General features: G+C 42.7%; 1 protein-coding gene across 1 annotated transcript in view; it reads left to right on the forward strand.

Annotated features, from left to right (window-relative positions):
• The window catches only part of DEPDC5 (DEP domain containing 5, GATOR1 subcomplex subunit), a 108,992-nt gene that overhangs the window by 37,378 nt on the left and 46,736 nt on the right, over nt 1-24,878 (forward strand). Inside the window, exons 19-27 of the mRNA XM_033097641.1 lie at nt 1,658-1,694; nt 2,216-2,336; nt 5,534-5,754; nt 8,669-8,872; nt 10,511-10,646; nt 11,642-11,739; nt 18,089-18,154; nt 21,422-21,578; nt 22,061-22,221. Of these exons, the coding sequence (XP_032953532.1) occupies nt 1,658-1,694; nt 2,216-2,336; nt 5,534-5,754; nt 8,669-8,872; nt 10,511-10,646; nt 11,642-11,739; nt 18,089-18,154; nt 21,422-21,578; nt 22,061-22,221 (1,201 nt within the window). The remainder of the gene's footprint in view (nt 1-1,657; nt 1,695-2,215; nt 2,337-5,533; nt 5,755-8,668; nt 8,873-10,510; nt 10,647-11,641; nt 11,740-18,088; nt 18,155-21,421; nt 21,579-22,060; nt 22,222-24,878) is intronic.

Here is a 24,878-nt window from a genome sequence, read left to right on the forward strand (position 1 = left end):
GGTGATAAATGAGTTTAAGAAACTGTCTAAGAACTTTATGATTTTCCACGTTAAATAAATAACAAGGCAAACTCCCCAGATATAAGAAATACCTTTGGCAAAAATATGACAAAGAACTATTTTAAGTTCTTTAATAATAAAAGATCTATTTTTACTATGATGTGATTGGTTCAGATACTGAGACCTCTGAGATACTGATAGGAACAAACACATGGACACGTTGCAGCAAAGTGGAAATACGATAAAAAGATCACATCTTAAAAAAAAAAAAAAGATCACATCTTAGCAGTACTTAAAGAACGGCAGATTCAAACAAGCATGGGGATTCAGTTTTTGCTTACCAAATAAATTTCAGACTCATTACTAATTATATCAAATGCAGGAAATAAGTGTGGCGAAGTTGGTGCTTGCGTACCTGGTTGGTATCCAATACTTACAGAAAGCAATTCAACTATGTGTATCAAGAGCAGTGCAAACGGTCATGCCATTTGACCAGATACTTACATTTTTGGCCATGTGGCCTAAGGAAATAATTGAGGATATTGAATATGAATAGATCTTGGTCTAGTTTTATTCCTAATAGTGACAAGTTGAAAATAATAGGGAAATGGCTAAATAAACCATGAAATATCCACTTGATAGGAAATGTTTGCAGCCAATAGAAATGCTACTTCTAAGAATCTGAAAAAGCCTTTTTAATGTTATATGAAGATAAAAATAGGCTGTTATGTATATTGGCCCCACACAAGGGTGCTGTCATCCATCTGCGTATTTCTAGCAGAGCCGAACTCTGAAAGTTGCCCATGGTGACTGTTTTGTTAGTAGTTTCAGGGCCACTTCTTCCCTCTTTAGGGGGGGTTGGCTAATGTTATTGTTTTAATAGGGAAAATGTTAATTTGGTGGAATAGGCCATGTCAAGTAGAGGAGTGCTGGGAGAATGGGACTCTGCCCAGAAAGGTCCTTCTCTTGCTTTCTGAAGTTTATACCATCACCACAATCATTCTTGGCAACGTGGGACATGGTGGATCATCTGCAACATGATCATTTGGAAAGTTAAAATGTTATGAAAGGTTAAAGGGGCCTGAAAAAAAGGATTTATTTTACTAGAAAATGGTAATTCTTTTCGTTTTCTCTCTACCGTCGCACTCTATTTCAGCAAAATGGGCGATCTGTCAAGTGCTCAGCTCTTAACAGGTATAGGCAGACAGGTGAGCGCACCATAGTGAAGCGAAGCAAGCATACAGGGTTTGGGGTCAGGTGGAACCTAGTCATGGTAGGACACACACACCAGTGGGTTGGCCGAGTCTGAAGGCTGGGCTTGGACTTTGGCTCTGCCACCTAGTAATTGTGTGACTTTGAGCAAGTCCCTTATTCTTTCTAAAATTGAATATCCTCACCTGTGAAGTGGGGTCCTTGCCCCCACTGGATAGAGTTGTGAGAGTGAACAAGATTTGTGGTGGGAAATAAAGGACCTAGCAGGGCTTGACACCACAGTAGGTATATGTCTGGTGTTAGCTCCTGTTTTTCCACCCGTTACAGTGAGGGGTAAGATACGGTCTCTGCCCTGGGGAGCAGCTACTTGCATTACTGTGCCTTGTGATAATTTCTATTCCAGCAGAGAAGGGAGTGATTGATTCTCTAACATTTAATTTTACAGCCTGTCTCTGAGAAAGCAAAAAATGGCCGTGATACGTGTGAGTATTTTTCTCCTTTCATCTTTTTTTGCCGAGAGTCAGTTAACTCACGGCAGCAAGATTATGTGAGGTTGCATAAAAAGTTCACAGCCAAGTTGGGAGACCTCAGTTTTCCTTGTGTGATCTTTGAAAGGTCCCTTAACCACCTTGTATATTTTTGTCCTGTCAACTGCAAAATGGATAATGATAAAACCTTGTTTTCTTTCTCATACAAAGGTCAAATGTAGGGGTCAGGTAGAAAGTTTCGAAGTTCTAAGCATACATATTAAGATCATATTTTAAAAGTGGGATTACAGAAGAATAAAATACTGCCATCCCCTTGGCTTTACTGAGTGCTCTATACTATTTTTACTTCCTTTGACGTATGTGTCATTAAATCTCAACCCGATGAAGGGTTATTGTCTCATTTTTTCCAGGGGACATGATGACAATCACCTGTGCTTTGCAGAGTTTGAGGAAGACCCTCTGAAGGCATGTGGTTGAAGTGTGTTTTGATGACAATTTGTATTTATGTATTTCAGCTCTTGGGACGCCAAAAGAATCTGAGAACGCCCTTCCCATCCAAGTAGATTATGATGCCTACGACGCTCAAGTGTTCAGGCTGCCAGGCCCATCCCGGGCTCAGCGCCTCGCCACCTGCAGGTTTCCTGCCAGATTCATTTTGGGGTGGATATAAAATTGGCTTAAGGAAAACCTGAGGTCATGAGAGCAACCTTGAAAATGTTTTCAATTAAAATTAGCCAAATGGAAGCTATACCATGTAGATCATTAGAGATTCTGTTCTCAGATTCTCTGGATCAGCCATTTTGTTGGCTATGTTTGCTATGAAGTATTGTCCTCAAATAAGGAGAGTGCTCTGCTTTTTCTAGCCAAGAGAAGCAATTCAGAGTTACCGGAATCTTCTCACTGGGCTATCACTAATATATATAGGTCCTAGGGCCCAGAGTTTATTTAAGGTTTGTTATTCGCAAAGGGCAAGAGAATTTTTTTTTTCCTTTCATTCCTGCTTGTTAGATTTGCTCCATGGTGTTTTGGTCATATAGTAATTGTGACATAACCAGATTTACCAATATATTCATTTCTGGGTCTTGTATGAGAAAGCTCTACCCCAAGGTTAGAGATATGTATTTTATATTTTCTTCTAATACTTTATAGTCTTGGATGTTATGCTTAGTTCATTACATAGAAATTTATTATTAACGTGTGAAACAATTCTAGTTTATTTTTTTCCTGGTTGACCACATTTACCAGATTTATTAAATATGCAAGTTTATCTAAGCACAACTGATTGAAACAATATTCTGTCTCTTCACATTGTGACAAATAAGCTCATAGTGGCTACGTGATTGTTTTCTGTCCTTTTCCCTCATCCCATCCTAATGTCTCATCTTGACACATGTTTGCAATGTTTGCAGCTCAGAATAAGTACTGTTAACAGCAGCTCCTGTACACAGACTCTGCTTAGGGGCTCAGGAGTGCTGATCTTAAAATGCTTTCATAGTTCGAGATTCTTGGTTTTCTTTTTCCTAATCAAAGATGACAAGACCTGGTGTTTTAGACACCCAGGTTGTGTGTTCTTGAGGGCCCAGACCATGTCTCAATCAGTGCTTTGTCCCCGGGGCAGGGTTGAGCCTATACTGTGCTCAAATATTTACTGTTGAAATAATGAAGATGTATTCAGCCTTTGGGATCTATTTTCAGGCTCTATTTAAGCTCCTACTTAAAACAAACTCCTTCCAGGTGGAAAGAGAACAGCTGTGATGTCAGAAGGGCAACCCTATCGATGGTTGCTGACTCTTTCGTTCTGGATTTTTCCTACCCATTGGGCTTCTCGCCTTCTAATCCTTCTTCCTACTGCTTTCAGAAGTTTTCCGCTGAGGGAGTTTTGTATTTTAATGAGGATATACTCTTTTTTAAACTTCTATTAAGGAAATGTGCAAGTATGTTCAAATAGAGAGACCAGTGTAATGAATAGTTATCAATGTGTTGTCAGTCTTATTTCATCACTTCCCAAACATTTTATATATTTTTATTTAATTTTTTCGATTTTTAAAAATTATTTTCAGTTGTACAAAAACAGCATAGTGATTACACACCTCACAAAGTGAAAACCTCAACAAGTGTACTACCCCTGACACTTGTACACAGCTATTTCAATACCATTGACTACACTCTCTGTGCTGTACTTTACATCCCGTGATTATACATATATTTTTAAATTATAGTTGAAATGAAATGTTATTTTATATTAGTTTCAGGCGTACAGTGGAGTGGTTAGGTATTTATATAATTTAGGAAGTGACCCTCCGCCCCGATAAGTCAGGTACCCATCTGATACTATGCAGTTGTTACACTATTACTGATTGTATTCCCCACACTGTATTTCACCTCCCCATGACTATTTGGTGAGTACCAATTTGTACTTACTAATCCTTTTACCTTTCTCACCCATCTCCCCAACCCCCCTTCCTTCTAGCAGCCATCCGTTTGTGCTCTGTACCTATGAGTCTATTTCTGCTTTGTTTGTTCATTTATTCTGTTCTTTAGATTCCACCTATAAGTGAGATCATACGGTATTTGTCTTTCTCCATCTGACTTATTTCACTAAGCATAATACCCTCTAGGTCCATCCATGTTGTTGGAAATGGTAAGATTTCGTTCTCTTGTATGGCAGAGTAATATTCCATTGTATAAATGTACCACCTCTTCTTTATCCAATCGTCTATTGATGGACATTTTGGTTGTTTCCATATCTTGGCTATTGTGAATGACGCTGCAGTGAACATAGGGGTGCATATATCATTTTGAGTTAGTGTTTTGGAGTAGAATTGCTGGGCCATTTGGAGTAGAATTGCTGGGACATATGATAGTTCTATTTTTAATTTTTTGAGGAACTTCCATACTATTTTCCATAGTGACTGCACCAATTTGTAATCCCAGCAGTGCACAAGGGTTTGCTTTTCTCCACATCCTCGCCAGTACTTGTTGTTTATTGATTTATTGATGGTGGCCATTCTGACACGTGTGAGGTAATTATCTCATTGTGGTTTTTATTTGCAATTCTCTGATGATTAGTGACACTGAGCATCTTTTCATATGTCTGTTGGCCATATATGTGTCCTCTTGTCTCTAACAAATAAGAATTTTAAAAAAATTCCATTATCACATTGTTACCTATTACTGGTAACAAAATTAACACTAATTCCTTAATATCTTCTGATACCCAGGCCATATTCAGATTTCCCAATTGTTTCAAAAATGTGTTTTTATAGTTGTTTTGTTTGAATTGGGATCTAAAGAAGATGCATATGTTGCATTTGGTTGTAATGTCTTTTTTCAATGACTGGTGAATGTCTTGCTTTCTTCATTTGACTGATTGTTTCCTTATAAAGTTTAACTTGACCTCTGTACTCTGAATTTCCTGTAAACTGGCAATTATCTCTAGAGGTTTGATCAGATTTAGGTTTGGTTTTTGTTACAAGAAGACTCTTCAGATGGCACTTTGTACTTTCTCTTGCATCACCTCATAGCATGTCTGATTACCTCATTTTCAGTGACGTGAGATTTATCGGTGGGGTCAATCCTCTGCAATCATTTCTTTACAGCTATGATCCCAGGACTTCAGCCATTTGAGAACTGTCCATCATTTCTCCCCTTTTTTACAAGCTGCTCAGGGCAAAGTACCTCCTATATGATTTCCCACTCATAGATCTTGTTGGGGATTTTTGTTAATCGGTTTCCCAAGTAGCTTGGGCTGGTGACGGGTTTTATAGTTTTGACTCTAGGTGGGGCAGTAAGTACCTCCCTTACTTGGTGGTAACTTGTCCCTCTCTGGTCAGGTCTGTGCGAGAAAGGGAAAGTCACAGTCGAAAGAGTGCCAGCTCCTGTGACGTCTCATCCAGCCCTTCCATGCCCAACCGTGCGCTGCCCAGTGAGGAAGTGAGGAGCCAGGCTTCTGATGACAGCTCCCTGGGCAGGAGTGCCAACATCCTGATGATCCCACACCCCCACCTGCACCAGTATGAAGTCAGCAGCTCCTTGGGCTACACCAGCACTCGAGGTCAGAGCTGAAGCTCGGGCGGGGGCACAGCTGATCAGAGTGGGGCACAACTTCCTGTAGTGAGGGATGGGGGTGTGTGGCCAGGTGTGGAGTGTAAGTCCCACATTTTACTTATTTCCATGCCAGTGTAATGAATACGAATCGCTTTAGCGGTATGTATTACACTAGTTTTGTCTGTACCCTTTCTTCCTGTCATGTATACCTTTCCATATGTTAATGTAGAGCTTTTCTTAGGCCCAGGGTCAAAGGTGTTTGCTTATTTCCTTATCATTTACATTTGTGCTATACTTAAAACAGCCTCTGTCCTATATTCCACTTTAAGATTTCTCCTGTGGAGTTACCTGTTTACCTGGCTTGCGCTAAGGAGCACAGGTGCTGCTTTTCCTGTGTCTTATCTTTCCCATCCAACAGCACCTACAACTAGATTGTACAGGCCCCTCCTTACTTTTTAAGCTTTTCATTTTGAAATAATTATGGATATATGGGAAATCGTGAAAAATATACAGGGAGGTCCTGTGTACCTTTCGCTCATTTTCCCCGGTGGTGACATCCTAACTCGAGTATAGTATCAAAAGCAGGAAAATGACATGGGTAAGATACACAGAACTTATTCAGGTTTCATCAGTTTATATGCAGTCTGTGTGTGTGTGTGTGTGTGTGTGTGTATGTGCAGTTTTATCACATATATAGGTTTCTGTAGCCACTACCACAGTTAAAATCCAGAATTATTTCATCATAGCTAGGCTCCCTCGTGCCACACCCTCCCACTAATTACTCCTCCATAATTTCATTATTTCAAGAATGTTATCTAAATGGAAGCATAGCCCTCCTGACTTGATCACTGACTTAGGAATGTTATGTATACACAGCTGCCTTCTGTTGCATGGGAAGGATTCCCAAAGGGCAGGGAGTGTTTTCCATGACCCAGCACGTTGAAGGGGAAGCCATTGGCAGGGCCTCAGGACAGAGGAGCAGGGCATCCATTAGGTACCATACACACTGTGCCAAGGACCTAGGAAAATTTTTGACTGCTGAGAGAAAGGTTCTTTTGTTTTGTTTTGTTTTGTTTTTCACTGGTTCAAAGTATAGAAAGGAAATTCTGAAAGAGAAAGGAACAGATATTTAATTACATGACTGTAGTAAATCATCTATGTTAGATTAATTAGTTAGTATTCAAAAGAATTTTAAGACATATGGGAATTTCTAGGTTAGCTTTTTCCCACCTTCTGGGAATTTTTAAGTTTACATGACGGTACTCCCATTTTGCTGAAAATATTCTTAGAAGGGTCTGTCTCAAAAGCTGAATTAAACTAAACAACCCTTTAAAAATCTTTAAAAGCCAGATCTCTGCGGAGATGATGTTGCTCTTAATCCAAGTAACTTTGAAAACAGTTTTCTTAAAAATCATCTGAATAGTAGAGTTGATTTCAATTTGGGAGTTTATTAGAACAGCCAATAAGCAATTCACTGGACTATTATAAGGCAATAACATCTATAGGCCTTTAGTTTCCTGTTTTTTTAGGGATTCTCACCCACCTACCCACTCAGTGTAACATAGGAAACATTTCTTCTTTCCTCTACATATATTTTTGACCCACTGTGTCCCTGTTTTTCATCCTTTTCAAAGTATGTACTCATATATTTTAATTGGGTTTTCTCCTTTTATTTCCATGGTAACAAACTAGACCACATTCTTTTTTATTTGGTACACTGGAGCATCAGTTCAATAATTTACAATGAACAATACAGCTTTCATGGAGATCTGAATGTTCTATTCTTGCATGTAAATCAGCTTGAGGAATTAAATATTACTACATACGACGCTCTTGTTGGACAGATGATGGAGGACAGGACAGAGTCCTTGATGCCATGGAATTTGCATCTGCTGGACCCACAGCCTAGGTGTAACTTAGTGAACATGGGATGTGCACAAGGGGAGTTGGTTGTGGGTTTTAGCTCTTTTATCCACTCAGGTTAGCAGGCTGCCTCCATCTCCATAATATGGACCTGTCTGCCATTGGATGGGGCAGGTCAAGTCTAACTACCATGTCATTGCTGTGCCTGGTCAAGGCTGGATACATTTCCTTATTCTTTTCTCCCAGGATTTTTTATTTATTTATTTATTTATTTTTTAACAACAAAAACGTTTCATTGCTTACTTATGTTCCAGGCCACTGAGTCAGTGGGACGGGTTTCTGATCCACCCAGGCTTCTTTCATCCTGGGATGCCATGATCGTCAACACTGGTATCCAAAGTGGCCACAGCAGGGGAAAAGAAGTGGACATCATATGCAGAGATATTTGTAATCTAGGTTTTCATTGGGAGCATGTCATTTCCACCTGTGTTCAATTGGTTGGAAGTTGGCTGGGTTATTTGGCTCCAGTGCAGAGGGGCTAGAAACTATAGTGTGTGTATGTGTGTGTGTGTGTGTGCACGCGCGCGCGCACAAAAGAGGAAAATCAAACAGGTTTAGCGAACACATGGACTATGGACTGTCTCTGCCAGGGTCTGCCCTCTGGTCACCAATATACTATATTTTTATCGTCCTTCCCACATACAGAATGTACCCACCCCATCTTAAAGTGAGGCTACTCAAGTCCTACCATTCACTCGTTGTATGTAGCTTCCAGTCCAGGGTCTCCAGGTGCTATGTTATCCTCCCCATTTAGGTTTGGATGTGGCTTCATTGGGCCACTAGCTTGGAGACGAGAACTCCCTTCTCCTAAGTATTTAAAAAGTAAACAAACCCAATGTTTCATTTCTTTAGTTTGGCAATTTTACTTATTTCCCTCCCTGCCTAACATATATGATGTCCAAGGTTCCCGTCAGCCTTGGCCAATCGGTCTGCCTAGTTCAGGTTTCATTGTGGCTCTGTGCTCTCTCTTCGTGCCTCAACTCTACGATAACTGGCAGACATCCTGGAGAACATGATGGAGCCATCGCAGCGAGACTCCAGCGCGCCGGGGAGGTTCCACGTAGGCAGCGCAGAGTCCATGCTGCACGTTCGACCTGGGGGATACACACCCCAGCGGGCGCTCATCAACCCCTTTGCCCCCTCTCGAATGCCCATGAAGCTCACGTCCAACAGAAGGCGCTGGATGCACACTTTTCCTGTGGGTAAGTTGGTGGCTCAGGAAAGAGTCCTGGACTGGGAGCACTAATCACCCACGTGGCCTTGGTCAAGTATCTAAACTTCTCTGTACCTCTGGTGCCCCGCCTGTAAGGTGGGGATAACCATGCCCACTTTGCCTGCCCAGAGGTTCCTGTGGGGGTCCTGGGGGCACACCTGGGAATGGGCTTTGTAACTGGAATTAGCTGTATCGGCCTGAGGGCTTCTGTTTTTCTATTTGAAAAGACTGTGCTTTACCACCTGCTTTCTTTCCTAAGACTAATGTCTGGCCTTCTTGTTCATTCCTTCCTCTCCTGTCTCGCTCTGAATACTGACAGTACTGTTTTGGTTACCCAGTTGCGTTCCTTTGTTCTGCCTCAGGGGTCTCTGACAACTGGAAAAAAAAAAAAAAGGTTTTTCCTCCAAATTCACTGTATTTCCCAGCCTGTCCTTTTTGATCTGTATTCTTTCCTAAAGGTGACAGTAAGGTTCTATAAAGCTATTGCTAAAATTAAACTTCAGCTTAATGGGCTCTTATTGGGCTGGGAAGGAACAGATGCATTAAACTCCAGGGTTTTTCCATGGAAGCCAGTCCTGAATGCTTGGAAATGTCTAAATATTATTTTTTTGTGCTTGTTTTTAGTGTTAAAAGTTAAGTGAGTGAGCAATGAACATGGTTCTTTTGGCTGTATTTGGGGGTCCTTCCCAAACCCCTCCCGCCTAGCTCTGCCATAATCAGTGACACAACTTGTTTCTTTCTGGTGTCTTTCTCTTTCTGTTGTTATTCCTACTGGCTCTCTTCAAGTTCTCTTACAAGAACTATTGATACTTCTTCCGATATCCTCAGCTCTTCTTGCTTTTGTGCTTTTCCTCCCAATGCAATTCGGTGCTTTTCAACTTCTTTACTAAAACAATATTCTCCAAACCTGCATCCTCCTGCCCGCCGGGCCCTCCAATTGCTGAGGCCCTCCTTTGCCAGGCTCCCCAGTGTTCCGTCTCCTCAGTCCCACGCTCAGAGGTTCTTTTCTTCCCCAAGCTAATCTGGTCTTCTCCTGCATATGTCTTCCCTCTTCCACATTTGGGGTTTTGCATGGATTGTTTCTTCTACCAAGATAGCCTCTGCTTCAGGGCCTACTAACTTTAACACTCAGCTCTGACACTTCTCTTTCTCCAGGAAGCAATTAGACTTGACTAATTCTCATTTATCTCTTATTCGATGTCTTTTTTTGCACCTTTGCAGCCTCTGCTTCTTAAAGTCACAGTTGTTGTCTTATGTATGAACAGAGTCACTGATGTTTCACTTGTGTGTTCCTTTTTGTTTAGTTTGTGTTATCTCTCCTGGGAAGGGCCCTTGCCTCCTGTACGTCTGTATTTCTCTGTGGCGTCGCAGTTGACATGCACAAGACAGAGGCTCTTAAATATGATGAACATGAGGCCCCACAGGAGGATGAGTCCTGCTCAGAAGAGAAGCCGTCCCGTGTGGGAGCCAGAGGGTCATATGTATAACATTCCTCTCTGTGTGTCGTCTGTGGGGTGCTCTCTCCAACACCTGTATCCCAGCAGCTGGAAAGGAGGGAGATTGAAGCCAAGTGCACAGAACTAGCTGTCGGGGGGGACTGATGCTCAGTGGATCTTTATCTGGGTAGGACCGTCCGGAGAGGCCATCCAGATCCATCACCAGACCCGACAGAATATGGCGGAGCTGCAGGGCAGCGGGCAGAGGGATCCCACTCACTCCTCTGCAGAGCTGCTGGAGTTAGCATATCATGAAGCTGCTGGAAGGTGAGAATGTGCATAGGGCTCTGGATGGCACTTGGAGAACACTCTGCAGCAGCCAGGACAATGTGCAGAGCAGACCACTGACAAATGTCATGTTTAGAAGACTTGCAGATGAGGTCGAGGCCTTCCTTTGTCAGTCATTCCCGTCGTTGGGCCAAGTGCAAAGCAAACAGGCTAACAGTTTTGCGAGAGATGTTACCTAGGCCCTGCTTTAGCTTTAGGTTTAATTCAGAGCATGCTTTGTAAACTTCAAACATGAATGTTTTCTAATCCTCAGTCAAAGGTGAAAATGGTGCTGAGATAGGTGATTTATGCTATGTGTTTTTTTCCAGTCAGGCTACGACTTTTGTCATTTTGGTCATTGAGAAATTCTACTGTTGAGTTTAGAAGAAGTTAATGCTGAAAGCAATGGAGATCAAGGCCTGTGTTTATAGAAACAACTTCTTGAATCAGAGTTCTGAATGTGTTACAAGCATCCAAAGAGATTCAGTGTAGGAAGAGAGTCATTTAAGTCTTGACAAGCATGAGCCCAGGTGACACCTAGACTCACTGTGATACTTTAGGAAACACTTTGCAAAGAGCAGTCTTTGGCCCCTTGCCACCCATCTCAACATCCAATGGGATGGATATCCAATGGGATGGATACAGGGATACAGACAGGGTGTGACCATCTTTACCAGATTAACTTGGTACCTCTGTTCAAGTACTTCATATTCTCCTGTCGGAGTTAGCAGGAGGAGGCTTAGGACAGAAAGGTCAGGCGATCTAGTGTGGCAATGGCAGCTAAGGTGCTAGGGCGGGAGGGCCCTGTCACAGGAGGCCAGAGCTGGCACACAAACCAAGTGCTGTGGCCTGTGATAGGGATCCCAGTGGTTGCCAGCCTATGCGGCCGAATATTCAGGCCTGTTTTTGATAAAAACCCCTGGGACACAGGGTGAGCAGGATAGAAGAGGTGATGCTGTGCGTTAAGCCAGGTGGCTGGGCTCTGTTCTCTGCAGGCACAGCACCTCCCGCCAGCCTGGTGACGACATGTCCTTCTTGAACTTCAGCGGAACTGAAGAACTTTCTGTCAACCTGCTTAGCAACAGTGGTTCAGGTAACCAATCCAAGAGGTAACAGAGCGGCCAGTTAGCTCTGTTGGTTGGAGCGCAGTGCTCTTAACAACAAGGTTGCTGGTTCGATCCCCACATGGGCCACTGTGAGCTGCGCCCTCCACAACTAGATTGAAACAACTACTTGACTTGGAGCTGATGGGTCCTGGAAAAACACACTTAAAATAAATAAAAGTTAAAAAAAAAAGGTAACAGAGTTGGGATGCCCAGAGCAGGCTTACATCTAGAAATGACACGGGGACCAGAAAAGCAGGGCCACGTCTATTTTGGGATCATTTCAGCCACAATTTTGGGTGACCTATTTAGAAGCAGTGCTTTATAATGCATGGCATTATAAATGGGCTGCACATTACATTTTTAGCCAAGAACATGTTGGTCAAGCCACATTTATCACCAGTATGTCAAGGAGCTGTGATTGAGGGCGGCTTATGAGCTCGGTGTTGAGGGCAGCAGCACCAGGGCCAGAGCAGGAGTAGTTTCTGCTCTAGAAGAGCTTTCAACTGTGTGTGAAGTGGGCAAACCCACCCCCATAAATACAATCAGGAGAGGCCCAGAGGGGAACAGTGTGGTTGGTTCCCTGCCCTCATATCTCTGCATAGACTAGTCCCTCTGTATAGAATATGCACCTCCCCTGTCTTCATCCCCTGTCTCTGCCTGGGAAATGTCAGCTGTCTTTATGAATCTGCTCCAACAGTAGCTCCTCTTTGAAGCCCTCCCTGGTGCTTCTCACTCTTCTTGAAGCCCTCCAGGAGATGTCGGGCATGTTTCCACATAGTTTCACATGCATAAGCCAGTTGTACCACTTGGCACGTCGTGATCCCACTGTTTGTTTCCATGTTTGTCTCTCCACTAGACTGAAAGAGCTTAGCACATTTATTGACAGAGGAACCTATACTTCTAAGACCAAGCTGCGGTATGAGAGAAGCATTTGAATGATCCACAAAATGATGCTGATTGGTGTGCGAGTGTTCAATTACATAAATATGTTCTAGAATGTTTAGCTTCTTAAAGAAGGGGTGGGCACCTTGTTTTTTTTTTTTCCTTGTTAGAGTGATACAGTTAAATAGGGTCATCTTTACTCTTGCCCAGTCCCTTTATGACCAGTAGCGTGTGTTTTCTTTTTTTAATTTAATTTTATTAGTAGTAGCATGTGTTTTCAAAGGGGCCAGAGGTCTTCTGGAGGAGGGCTGTAGCATTGGTCTCACGTGGGAATTGAACTCCCATCTTTGCTCTTGTGTTTCCTTATCAATAATGCTAGCTAGCCACAGAAAGAAATGAGATAAAATCATTCTCATCTTTGTTACCATATGCAATAACCAATTAATGTCAGATTTACCTTCAGGACATAGCCAGAATCTTACCATCGCTCATAACCTCCACCAGTCCTAGCCCAGTAGAAGATACCATCTTTTGCCTCGATTGTCTCAATAACCTGCTGACTGATCTCTCAGCTTCTTCCTTTTGCTCTTCCATATAGTTTATTTCCAGCACTGCAATTGAGAGCCATGCTTCAAAAACAGAAGTCAGATCATGAAACATCTGCACAAAAGCCTCTGCGGGCTTCCCATCGCACTCGGAGTAAAAGCCAAAGGCATTGCAGTAGCCGACAGAGCCCCTGCTTCATGTGGCCTCTTGTCACTCAGGCCTCTTCTCCTGCTTTCCCTTCATACTTCACGCTCATGATTCCCCAAATATATCAGGCACATCTGAATCTCAAGTCCTTTCTCTTGCTCTCCCCTCTGCTGTGCCCTTACACCGGAGAGCTTCATGGCTGAGGTCCATATCTCTGAGTTTGCCCACGACAGTCCTGGTTTGTCTATATGACCAGTCATTGACCTATATGATTATTATTAGTGTCCCCTTTCACTCTCAAAGGTGGGTCGGATGGTAAATTATATGACCACCTACCTGCAGCTTGCTCTCTTTCTTCAGGTCTTCCCTGAATTGCCACTGTCTACTCTGGCACTCATCTTCTCACCTGTCTTCTCCCTCCCTAATGTTTCTCTACAGTACCACTTGACATAGTAGATCTTTTAATTTTGTTATATATTTTTATTATAAGCTCTACGAGCACAGGGATTTTTGTTCCTGTTTTACATGGCTGTATCTCCAGAACTTAAAACAGTTCCTGGCACTTATCAGGTTGTTGAATGAATGCTAAAAGCCTTCTGAGGTTAGCTTTCTCTTTACTGAAGAATGTCTTTCTTCATTCTCTGATAACCTTGTTGAACAATTAACTGGATTCCTTTCCTCAAAGAATCAGACAGTCTTTTTCTGCCTTGCTTGGTTTTGAATTGACTTTACTTTCAAGCCATCCTCAATCCTCATGGAATATGGTTTGCTTTCTTCATACTCATTAAACTCTTATCCATTCCAGAAATGTTTCTTGGACTCTAGGCACTGTGCTAAGGCCTGAGAAGAAACAAAATAATTAAGACACCGATTCTCCTCACCTTAGGGAGCTCTGGCTTGTCATTCACTTGGGATTCTATTTGAAGCACTTCCATGTGGGGTAACAACCGTGAAAGGAAAGCCATCTCACAGGGAGCTAGTCTTTGAGTGGTTCCAGTGATACCGTGTGCTTTGAACATGTGAGCTAAGTTATGATATAGATGAGGGTAGATGAGGGAGCATGCTGTGATGAAAACGATCAGAACATAGTCCCCAGCCCTGCTCCTCTTGCCTTTGGAGTTTAGCCTTTAACCTTTGCTGAGCCTCAGGTTCTTCATCTGTATAATGGGCACAAAGATCTTCTCCTGCCTGCCTCACAAAGTTGTAAGGATCAAGAGTAGATCTGATTCCTTAAGGGCAAAATGTCACATTGGGTCCAAGGTGGGGTCTAAACAACTAGCTAGCATTTCATTAAAAAAATATTAATAGAAAAGAAACAGGAAGACCTTATCTGTGACCCCACCCTCGCCTCCTGGGCTTGACAGTTTGTACCATCTGCAGGCACTCAGTCATGACTCAGATTTTCTCCTGCATTTGGACTTGATTCATACGCGAGTCACGATTCACAGGAGGGATGTCTCTGTGGGTTTCTGTCCTGGCCTCCCGGCCCGTTGAAATTCATTTTGAGCGCTGTTAGCTGGGGCCTCACCTGTACTATTCACTTGTTTTTCACATGCTGCCCAGCAGGGACCAGGTAGTTGGAGGGACCAGGCGGATAGATTTTATCCCTCTGTTTGTTTAACTGGGCACCAGTTTATAAGACTTGTTAGTCAGTGTCCTTCCCTTTTTTGGGGTAAGTGCTCCAGAGAATTTTGAAAAAGAAAATAAGTGGTGCCATGTTTTCTTTATCTGGTATTGGGACTCAGAATCTGCAACTCGGTGTTTCTGTTGAGCATTAGGTCCATGCAGCAGATTTGACCTGAGAGCTAAAGTAAAAAGTAAGTTGTAGCACACGGAGGCCAGGAGAAGGCCTCGGAGTCACTTATCCAGCCCAGGTTGGGTTTTTATGGCTAAGTGCCACCTCTGTGACCCAGAGAAGGGAAATGACTTGCCCGAGGCACAGGCTGCAGATGTCCCCAGGAGTCAGCCCGAAGGCTCCACCCTGTTTTGGCCTAAGGTTACCAACCAGAAAACAGGTTGAGATTTCTTGACTCTGAACAGCTGTCAGAAAAGACAGAAGCGAGATGACTGTTCTCAGCTTTGGCTCCCCACGTTGTGTGTCAGGCTTGGAACTCTGTGAGGTTCGTTCCCAAATGTCAGGTCGGAGCATAGCTGACTGACCAGGAGGTCTCACCTATGTCCTCTCAGGTTGTTGGGGCTCTTCACATGCCAACATCACATCTGTGACTGAAAATCAGCTTCCAAGGCAGAGCTGGTGGGCGGGACAGTGAATTGGAATGCAAGGAAGCTGTGTGGAAGCTTTGTGGAAGCCCTTAAAATACTTATTTCTTTACACTTTTTTCATTGCTGTTTATTTAAAATAAGTGTGTGTGTGCGTGCGTGCACGCATATGTGTGTAGCATAAGAGGCTGGTTGCCTTGAATGTGCTTGTATCCACTAGAAACGGCCCAAATCTGCTTTTGGCCTGGGAGCCAAAGCTGCTCTGAGTACCCTTTGCTCGTGCCATTGTAAGTGTAAGAGTTTCACTTCTTATACACCAAGTCTAGATTGGGTTTTCTTACCCCCTCCCCCAAAAAGGGGTGATCTAATGAACAAAGTTAGCATCCAAACCTGTGACGTAATGTATTTAATAATTTAATAATTCTCCTATTGCTCAGAATGTTTTGAGATTGCCAATTTTGTCATTTCTTTCATACCAGTTCTTAGGCTGAACTTGAAAATCCACCTTGTTCCTGCTTTATAGTCATGCTTTGTGTTTTTGTGAAAATGGATATAATCAGCCAAGATAGCTTTTTCAGATAATTTAGCTCCAAATGGCTTTTGTCTGTTGACAAAGAACAGATAACATTTCCAGTAGCTGAAAACTGATACTCAGATGGATAGTCAGGTTTTACCTACTTAGTGTGTGATCTTCAGTAAGTTACTTAACAGTGCTGGGGACAGTTCCAAAAAAGAGGTGCTAAAACTGTTTGGCCAAATTACATCATCTTTTTAAATTAAAAAAAAATTATTAATTTTTAAATTTACATGCAGTAAAATTCACTGTGTAGTCTGCAGTCATATGAGATTTGACAATTTCATAGATTCATAACTACCAACAAATACATCAAGATACAGAACATTTCGTTACCCCCAAATTCCTTTGTGCTGCCCCTTTGTATTCAACCCCTCCCCACCTCTTTGCACCCACTGATATCTGTTCTCTCTCCCTTTAGTTTTGCCTTTCCCAGCATGTCATGCACTTGGAATCATACAGTAGGTAGCTTTTTGAGTCTGGTTTCTTTCACTCGGCATAATGCTCTTGAGATTCTTGTAAGTTGTTGCATGTATACGTAGTAATGTTCATTACTTTTTATTGTCAAGTCGTATTTCATTGTGTGAATGTACTAGTTTGTTTATCCCTTCACCTGTTGAAAGACGTTTGGGTTGTTTCCAGGTTGTGGCAACTGAATAAAGCCATTTTAAGCATTTACATAATAGGTTTTTGTGTGAACATAAATTTTCATTTCTCTTTGGTCATTTCCTACAAGTGGAATTGCTGGGTCAAATGATAAATAGATGTTTAACTTTTAAAGGAACTGCAATACTGTTTTCCAAAGTGGAGTACCATTTTGCATTTCTCTCCCATCACTGGATAAGGGTTTCTGTTACTCCACACCCTTGCCAGCACTTGGTGTGACCTGTCATTTTAGCCATTCAGAAAGGTTTGTAGAGGTATGTCACTGCTTTTAATGTGTCATTTCTCTAATGACTAATGATGTTGAGCAACTTCTCATGTGCTTATTTGCCTTCTGTATATGTTGTTCGGTGAAATGTCTGTTCAAATCTTTTGCCTGTTTTCTCATCGAGTTGTTTGTTTTGTTGCTCCTGAGTTTTCAGAGTTCTTTATATGTTCTGGATACAAGGCCTATGTCAGATGTGTGATTTATACTTTCTCCCAGGTTGTAGCTTGTCTTCTCGAAGATTTTACAAGGGATTTATAAATGTTTATTTTTGTTATAAAATATTCAGATGACACAGAATAAAAAGCACAAGTTCTCATTTACCCTCTGCTACCTCCTCCAGCTTTCTTCTTAAAGATAGCCACTGTTGACAGTTTGGTGAGGATCTTTCCAGTCCTTTATATAATATCATAATTTTCTGGTAAATATATATATTTTGAAAGGGATATTTAAATGTTGGAATGTGTGTTTTAAAATCAGTTCTATTAGTTTTCAGTCAATAAGTGGCATTTGAAAGAATCTTTGTTTTCCTGTCAGCCCAGTAGGTAAAATCACTGTTTTTTTTTCTCTTAAAGTAGTGAGTGTTGATGTTATACTTCAGACAGCCATGATTTGGGGAAGAAAATTCCCGAAGATGACTGTTGAGTGGACTGAATTTAAATAGGTCATTTTATGTTTGCTATAGATTCCTCTAATTAGTTGAAATGATTTTGAAATACATTCCTTTTCTTAATATAAGTGGTAAGTTGCTTTTTGCTTGTGTGTGTGTGTGTGTATGTGTTTGCTTATGCCAACGGTCTCATTGGGCAAAGACTAGTATTGATAACCTCAGAATGAAGTTCTGGCTCATTCCCAAATTTTAGATTGCTCATTTTTCTTTGATTCATTTGTGCTATTGGAAATACTCAGTACAGATTTTGTACTTGGTACACAATTTTATTTTTAGCTACAGTTTTGATCTTTTTTTTAACCACAACTGGTCAGAACTTTTTTGAAGAATGATCCTCACTGAAAACAAGTTGTTTTCGTTTTTCCATAGGTATGAATCCTAGGACCCAGAATAAGGATTCTCTAGAGGACAATGTTTCTACCTCTCCAGACCCAAGTAAGTGGGCGGCTGACTGGGGAAGGTGGAAAGGTGGTGGGGGTGTGGGGTGGTCCAAGCATGAGAAAGCAAGAGGGGGAGCCTGTGGGAAGAGAGTGGTTTGGAAGTCCACATGGCTCTGGGGTTCCAGAAGGCAGTGTAAGGGGCAAGGGAAGACTCTTCAGCCTATCCGATGGAAAGTGGGCGAGAAAGGAGTAGCCAAATAACCTGGTCTGCAATGTAATTCAGAGGATCATGGGAAGGGTAATGGAATTCCCAGGAAACCTTTGTGCCAGTCCAGAGTTGGCCTTAGCCCTTTATGATGTCTTTGGGAAAAGTTGGAAAAAAGTAATAAGAACTGGAACTGTTTACATACTTGTAGCTGAAAATGTTTGGGTTGCATTTGTTTTTATCATCCTTGTCTATTGAAGTAGCTGAACATCTAAATACAACTGTCCCTTGAACCATGTGGGGGTTGGCGTGCCGACCCCCATGTAGTTGAAAATCTGCATATAACTTTTGACTCCCCCAGAACTTAACTATCCATAGCCTCCTGTTGTACAGAATCCATACCGATAACATAAACATTAACACATATTTTTTATGTTGTATGTATATACTGTATTCTCACAATAAGGTAAGTTAAAGAAAAGAAAATGTAATTAAGAAAATCATAAGGAAAATACATTTATAGTATTTGTTGAAAAGAATCCACGTGTAAATGGACCCAGTGCAGTTCAAATCTTTGTTGTTCAAGGGTGGACTGTATTTAAGAGAATATCTAAATATCTATAATAGCAAAATACCAGAAAAAAAGTCCTACCTAATAGACTTTATTTTCCTTAGCTGTGATCAGTGGATATACATCACTGAGTTTTTTGTTCCCACTTATGATTATTAACTTAATATTCCTTTCGCGACTTCTTCAGGTCCCTCATATTACTCATTTTTAGTGGCAAGATCAAACAAATTACTGTATCATAGTTCGAATAATAATTTCTTATTGGTGGCCATTTGAGTGGTTGCTAGTTTTTTTGCAATAGCATATAAAGCAGATGGAATGCATGGTGCAGTTGGTGTATTTTTTTCTTTTGGTTCAGATCCTTGGAATATCTTCCCCAAAGTATAGCTGGCAGATTGATTATTTTCTAGGAAGCTGCCAGCAATGAATAGATGAGCCTGTTTCTTCTATACAACCCAAGCACTGGATTTCGTAATCTGTGTATATTGTTAATTTAATGGTTCTGAAGTGGAACCTCGTGAGAGGTCTTTGTAGGGCTGAAGCTACTGGAGTTAGAAAAGAGGCCACACGCTCCCCAATGAAAGAACATCATTAAACTAAGAATCGGGAACCTTTCTCACCGTGGTATCTTGGACCAGGCATTTAAATTCTCTGTATCTTGGTATATGCCAGCAGAAAACATTTCTGAAAGGTTTTATAATCCTGAGAGTCGGGAAGCTGACGAGGACCAGAACAATCTAAGAGGGCATAAAGATATAACTATCTTCTGTTTCTGGCTTCCCCCCGTGGCTTTGATCAGGTGTCTTCCTGTGGTACTGGTTTTAATTAACTAGGAGGTAGGAATGAGCTGACTCCCTCCTTTGCCGTATGGAGATATTGGGGGTGATTAATTAGGCTGTTCTGGGCTATGTTTTGAATTCTTGAAGTGTTAGTGAGTTAACAAGACTTGTGTACAGTCAAACTCATAGAATGAGAGAGTGGAATGGTAGTTGCCAGGAGCTTGGGGGGGAAGTGGAAATGGGGTGTTGCTAATCAGTGGACATAAAGTTTCAGTTACGCAAAATGAATAAGTTCTAGAGATCTGCTGTACGACATTGTGCCTAAGTTAATGACACTGTATTGTACGTACACTTAAAAAATCGTTAAGAGGGTAAGTTGCATGTTAGGTCCTCTTAACAGACAAACTGTTATATGTACCATGTAGTTAGGCCTGTTGCAGGTCAGGTCACCTTCCCCAAAGCAATGGTGCTACATAGGACATGTTTCCTGCTGTGACTTGGCATACAAGTCCTCTTCTTGTCCTCTAACTCCGAATTCAGTGGGACCCTATTGTACTGGGTAGTGTGTGTCTGTCACGAGATGGTGGAAAGATTCATGCACAGAGACTGTTGGTCCTGTAAACTCTGAGAGGTTCGGCTTGGCTAAGTGTTAGGGGTTGATGATGTGATGTCAGCACATCTGCTCCGAAGAGCAGTGCGAGGGCAGAGGAAATGAGAGGTATACCACCCTGAAAGCCACGGAGTGCTGTGCAAAGATAAGGTGTATGAGGATGCCACTCGGGACTCAGGCAGAGGCACGGAGTGTTTCTGCTTCACATGGTTCCCTCGTATAGAGATTTGAAAAACATTCTTCACATAAATAACTTAAAGAGGTAACTGCCCTATTCCTTTAACTCAGTGATTTTTCAACTAGTGATGAGTTTTGTCCCCGCAGGGGACATGTGGCAGTGTCTGCAGACATTTTTGGTTTTCACAGCCAGGAGATGCCACTGGCATCTAGTGCGGAGAGTCCAGGAATGCTGCTCAACATCCTGCAATGCACGGGACAGCTCCGCACAACCAAGAATAATCTGGTCGAAAATCTCACTAGTGCTGAGGTGGAGAGACCATGCTTTAACCAAAGAGCAGGCAATTTGGGGCAGACCCATGTGGTCAGGCCCACTCTACCAACTGAAGCTTTCATTTCTAGATTGTTAAACTCTGTCACCTAAAGTTCTGGCCTTGATTTCTCCTCCTACCCTTTTGGATCTGTGACTTATTTTTGCAATTCTGAAAGTATTCCTGAATTCTGCCACCGTGTGCTGTTCGCTCCAAAATCTGGCTGAGCTCCCTTCTTTTCCCCACCCAGCCACTCTGCAGTCCTCAGGAGAGGCTCCGGCTTGAGTTCTCTTCCACTCTTGGAATGTTGATTTGCTTCCATGTATAACTGCCTGCCCTGCCCTGCGGTAACCTCCCTGGCGTTGCAGCTTGTAGCTTACGATCAGCAGAAAATGAAAAGTATCAGCTGTGAATCCTATTTGCATGATGGGATTGAATAAGCACGCGCACTGCATTGTCTAACAAACTGTTTCTTTCTCTTTCTCCCTCCCCATCCCTTGCCTGGTAATTTTACCACCTTTCACCGTGAACTTTTCCCCCCATCCCCTCTTCTTCTCCTCTCTTTACTCCCCAATTCCCACACCCGTCCGACGCCTGCCATGGTGACCACACGTACCTTTCCCCCCTGTTTACACGAGGCAGTTCTGACACTGTCTGCTCCCCCTGTAGTGCCAGGCTTCTGTTGCACAGTGGGAGTGGACTGGAAGTCTCTCACTACTCCGGCGTGCCTCCCGCTCACCACCGACTACTTCCCCGACCGCCAGGGCTTGCAGAACGACTATACAGAGGGCTGTTATGACCTCCTCCCGGAAGCGGACATGGACAGGTCGGTGTTAGAGGACAGGCTTTGTTTGTGGGAGCCGGGACAGGGGGATGTCTGGGTATGGTCAGCTGTACGTCAAAACACTGAATTTTCAAACCTGTGTCCCCTTATGTGGAAATTTTACGAAGCTAGAACAGTTAGTTTTTTCTTTAGAGTTCTACTACTGACCTGCCTCCTTGAACCATTTCTCCTCATTGACCCTGTCCCATATTTTCTATTGCAGTTGTTCTGGGCACACGACCTCTGATCTTTTCTAAGATTACCCATTTGGGCATCAAATTACCTGCCTTCTCTTTTCACCTCTTGAACTGATCGTTTTCCCCAAAACTGTTGACAAATTGTTTGTTTTGTGAACCACTGTAGAATAGTTATCAGGGCTGCCTTGTGGGGTTGAAGCCAAGGAGAGAATGGAACTGTGTGGGCTCCGAGTGTCACTCTGCCCTGGGCCAAGCACATTCATGTGAACAAGCGTTTGCTTTTCTCAGGAGGGACGAGGAGGGTGTGCAGATGACGGCTCAGCAGGTGTTTGAAGAGTTCATTTGCCAGCGTCTCATGCAGGGCTATCAAATCATAGTGCAGCCCAAGGCCCAGAAAGCCAACCCGGCCGGCCCGCCCCCACTGAGCAGCAGTCCCCTCTATGGCCGAGGTGAGTTTTTCTCCTGGGGCTTGCATTTCTTCCTTTTCTATTAAATGTATGTGAGTCGGCTCTCAGAATGCTGGGAAATAGATACATTTAGGAGTAATTCTTTCTCAGCACAAAATTGTTCATTGCATGAGGAATAGAGCCTCCACAGGGCACAGATTTATCTTAAAATTCTGTTTCATCTACAACTCTCCTTTTAAGGAAGGGAATATGATCAAGGTCAGGAATGTTGCAGCCTGGCGTGGGCAACACCGAGGAATAGCAGGCAGCTGAGCCAGGACTGGTCTGTCAAAGCACGTAGTGAATATTCCAGACTGCAAAGCCTACATTTATGTGCACCACAGTACCTGACACACAGCAGGTTCTCAGATGGTACCTAAACCTGAAGTTTATACGTGTTCTTTTTTTTTCCTGTTCTGGATTTCTTTTCTCTTGTTTCTCACTGAAGCTTAGTGACTTGAAGCAAGAAAGGGTCATCAGTGAGTGACAGAGGCCCAGTGATGCCAAATGAGTTAGAGCCAGGCTCTGGAAAGCTTTTCTAAAATAAGTCAGGCAGAGAAAAATTAAGTGTGGGCTCCTGGAATCCAAAAGCAGTGATCACATACTGGAACAATCAGTGAGCAGCCATTAGTGTCTTGCTTTCTCCTTGGAGCTGACTAGACCTCCCACTCTCCTTACCACCCAGCTCAAAACCTCAGATCATGTTTGGCTCCGTTAAAGCACCTCTGGCCAGGCGATCAGAGAAGCGTGGTCCTGTTAGAAGGAGCTTAGTGGTCATCAGGTCCAGGCCCCATTGTTTATGATGAAGCTTTGATTCCCTCTGGATTTTCTTTGAAAGCCCCTTGTGATACTTATCACATGTTGGCTTCTTTTCATTTTTCTAGACTCTACTAAATAGTAACCTTTCTGAATGCCGGGACTATTTCAGCTTCATCGTTTTATCCTCTACAATGGAAACCACTGTGCCTGCTATACAATAATATGGGTCAATAAATATATGAATTCATTCATTCAACAGTATTTTTCAACCTCCTGCTCTGTGGGGGTACTTATAGCCCAGTGGGGAATAATAACATTTGTCAAACTTTGAAATTTAAGTCCATGTTGTGATAAAGACTATGAGGGAAAAATCAAGGGACCTGATCCGGTCTGGAGGGTCGGGGATGGCTTCCTTGAGAAGGTGATGATGTTTGAGCTGAGACGTGAAGCATGTGCGGGAGTTATAGTAAGAGAAGCAGGTTGAAGGTGGAGGGCAGGAGTAGGTGAGAAGAGCATACCAGGCAAAGGTATGAGTATGTGCAAAGGCCCTGAGGCAGGAGGCATTGTGACACTTTCTGGGCACCAAAAAAGGAGCCTGGTGTGGTGGAGCATAAAGAGTAAGCCAGAGACGTGGCCGGAAATGTCAGGAGACTCAGGCTTCACGGGACCTGGGAAGGATTTTGTTCTTTATCCCAGGAGTAGTGGAATGAATTCGCCTTTAATGTCAGTGGCCCTATCCAGGCTGCCTACTTGCTTTTCTCTGGACTAGCTGATCGGTGTCCCTTAGTGGTCCGGAATTCCTCGAGCGTACAGTTCTGTTCTGGTTCATGAGCCTCATGTCATGGCTGGTTGGCTCGAGGCTACTCACCTGACTGTACCCTTTCTGGCTATTTTTCTCCTTTGGTAAATGTAATCCCTTTTATTTCTGTAGTAACAGAAATGGTACCATTGTATAATTACTGGAAAAGGAGCCATCATAAGTGAGTGTGTGCTACTCACTGATTACAGATTTACTGAATACTGATTGTCGGACCCTGTTCCCGTAGTGACTAGAACAGCGTCGGCCCTGTCCTTGGAGTTTACAGTCTACTGGGGGAGACTCACGTTAAACTAATAAACCACAAGTATGTATTAGATCCCAGGTTGTGATGAGTGCTCTGCAGGATAAAAACAGGAATAACTCTGGTTGTACCTAATTTAGAATGGGGTATAGGTACCATGCTAGATGCTCACGAATGTTATCCCATGACGATGTCTTCCTGACAATCAGCAGGGTGCTTACTGCACGCATAAAAGAATTCTGGGATGGGGACAAGCCCTCTTTCTAGTTGCAGAGAGCGAGACTCAGAGAGATGTGGTACCCAAGGTCACACAGCTGGCAAATAAAAGCGCTGGGGTTTCACCTGCGGTCCTGAGTCAAAGCCGCTCCCTCACCGTCATCGGGAGATTTCTGCATTCCTGGTGAAGATCCTTTCAACCTCTGCCATCCTTTCTTCTGACAAGTCCCATGCTGCCCTCCGCTAAATGAGGGATCTGTGTTTCATTTCTACCGTGTTTCCCCGAAAATAAGACCTAGCTGGACAGTCAGCTTTAATGTGTCTTTTGGAGCCAAAATTAATATAGGACCCGGTCTTATTTTAATATAAGACTGGGTATAATGTAACAATTAATATAATATAATGCAATATAAAATAATACTAGGTCTTATATTAATTTTTGCTCCAAAAGACGCATTAGAGCTGATGGTCTGGCTAGGTCTTATTTTCGGGGAAACACGGTAGAGCATGGGGATGTTATGGCTCAGTTGTTCATTGAGGTACTATTTTTAATTTCTTAAAAGCTTGTAGTTTTCTTGAGTCTTCATCATTTTCCTTTTTCCAATGTTCAACTCAATTCAACTA

The sequence above is a fragment of the Rhinolophus ferrumequinum genome, chromosome 25 (genome assembly GCF_004115265.2).
Source record: "Rhinolophus ferrumequinum isolate MPI-CBG mRhiFer1 chromosome 25, mRhiFer1_v1.p, whole genome shotgun sequence".
In the NCBI taxonomy this organism is placed as follows: domain Eukaryota; kingdom Metazoa; phylum Chordata; class Mammalia; order Chiroptera; family Rhinolophidae; genus Rhinolophus; species Rhinolophus ferrumequinum.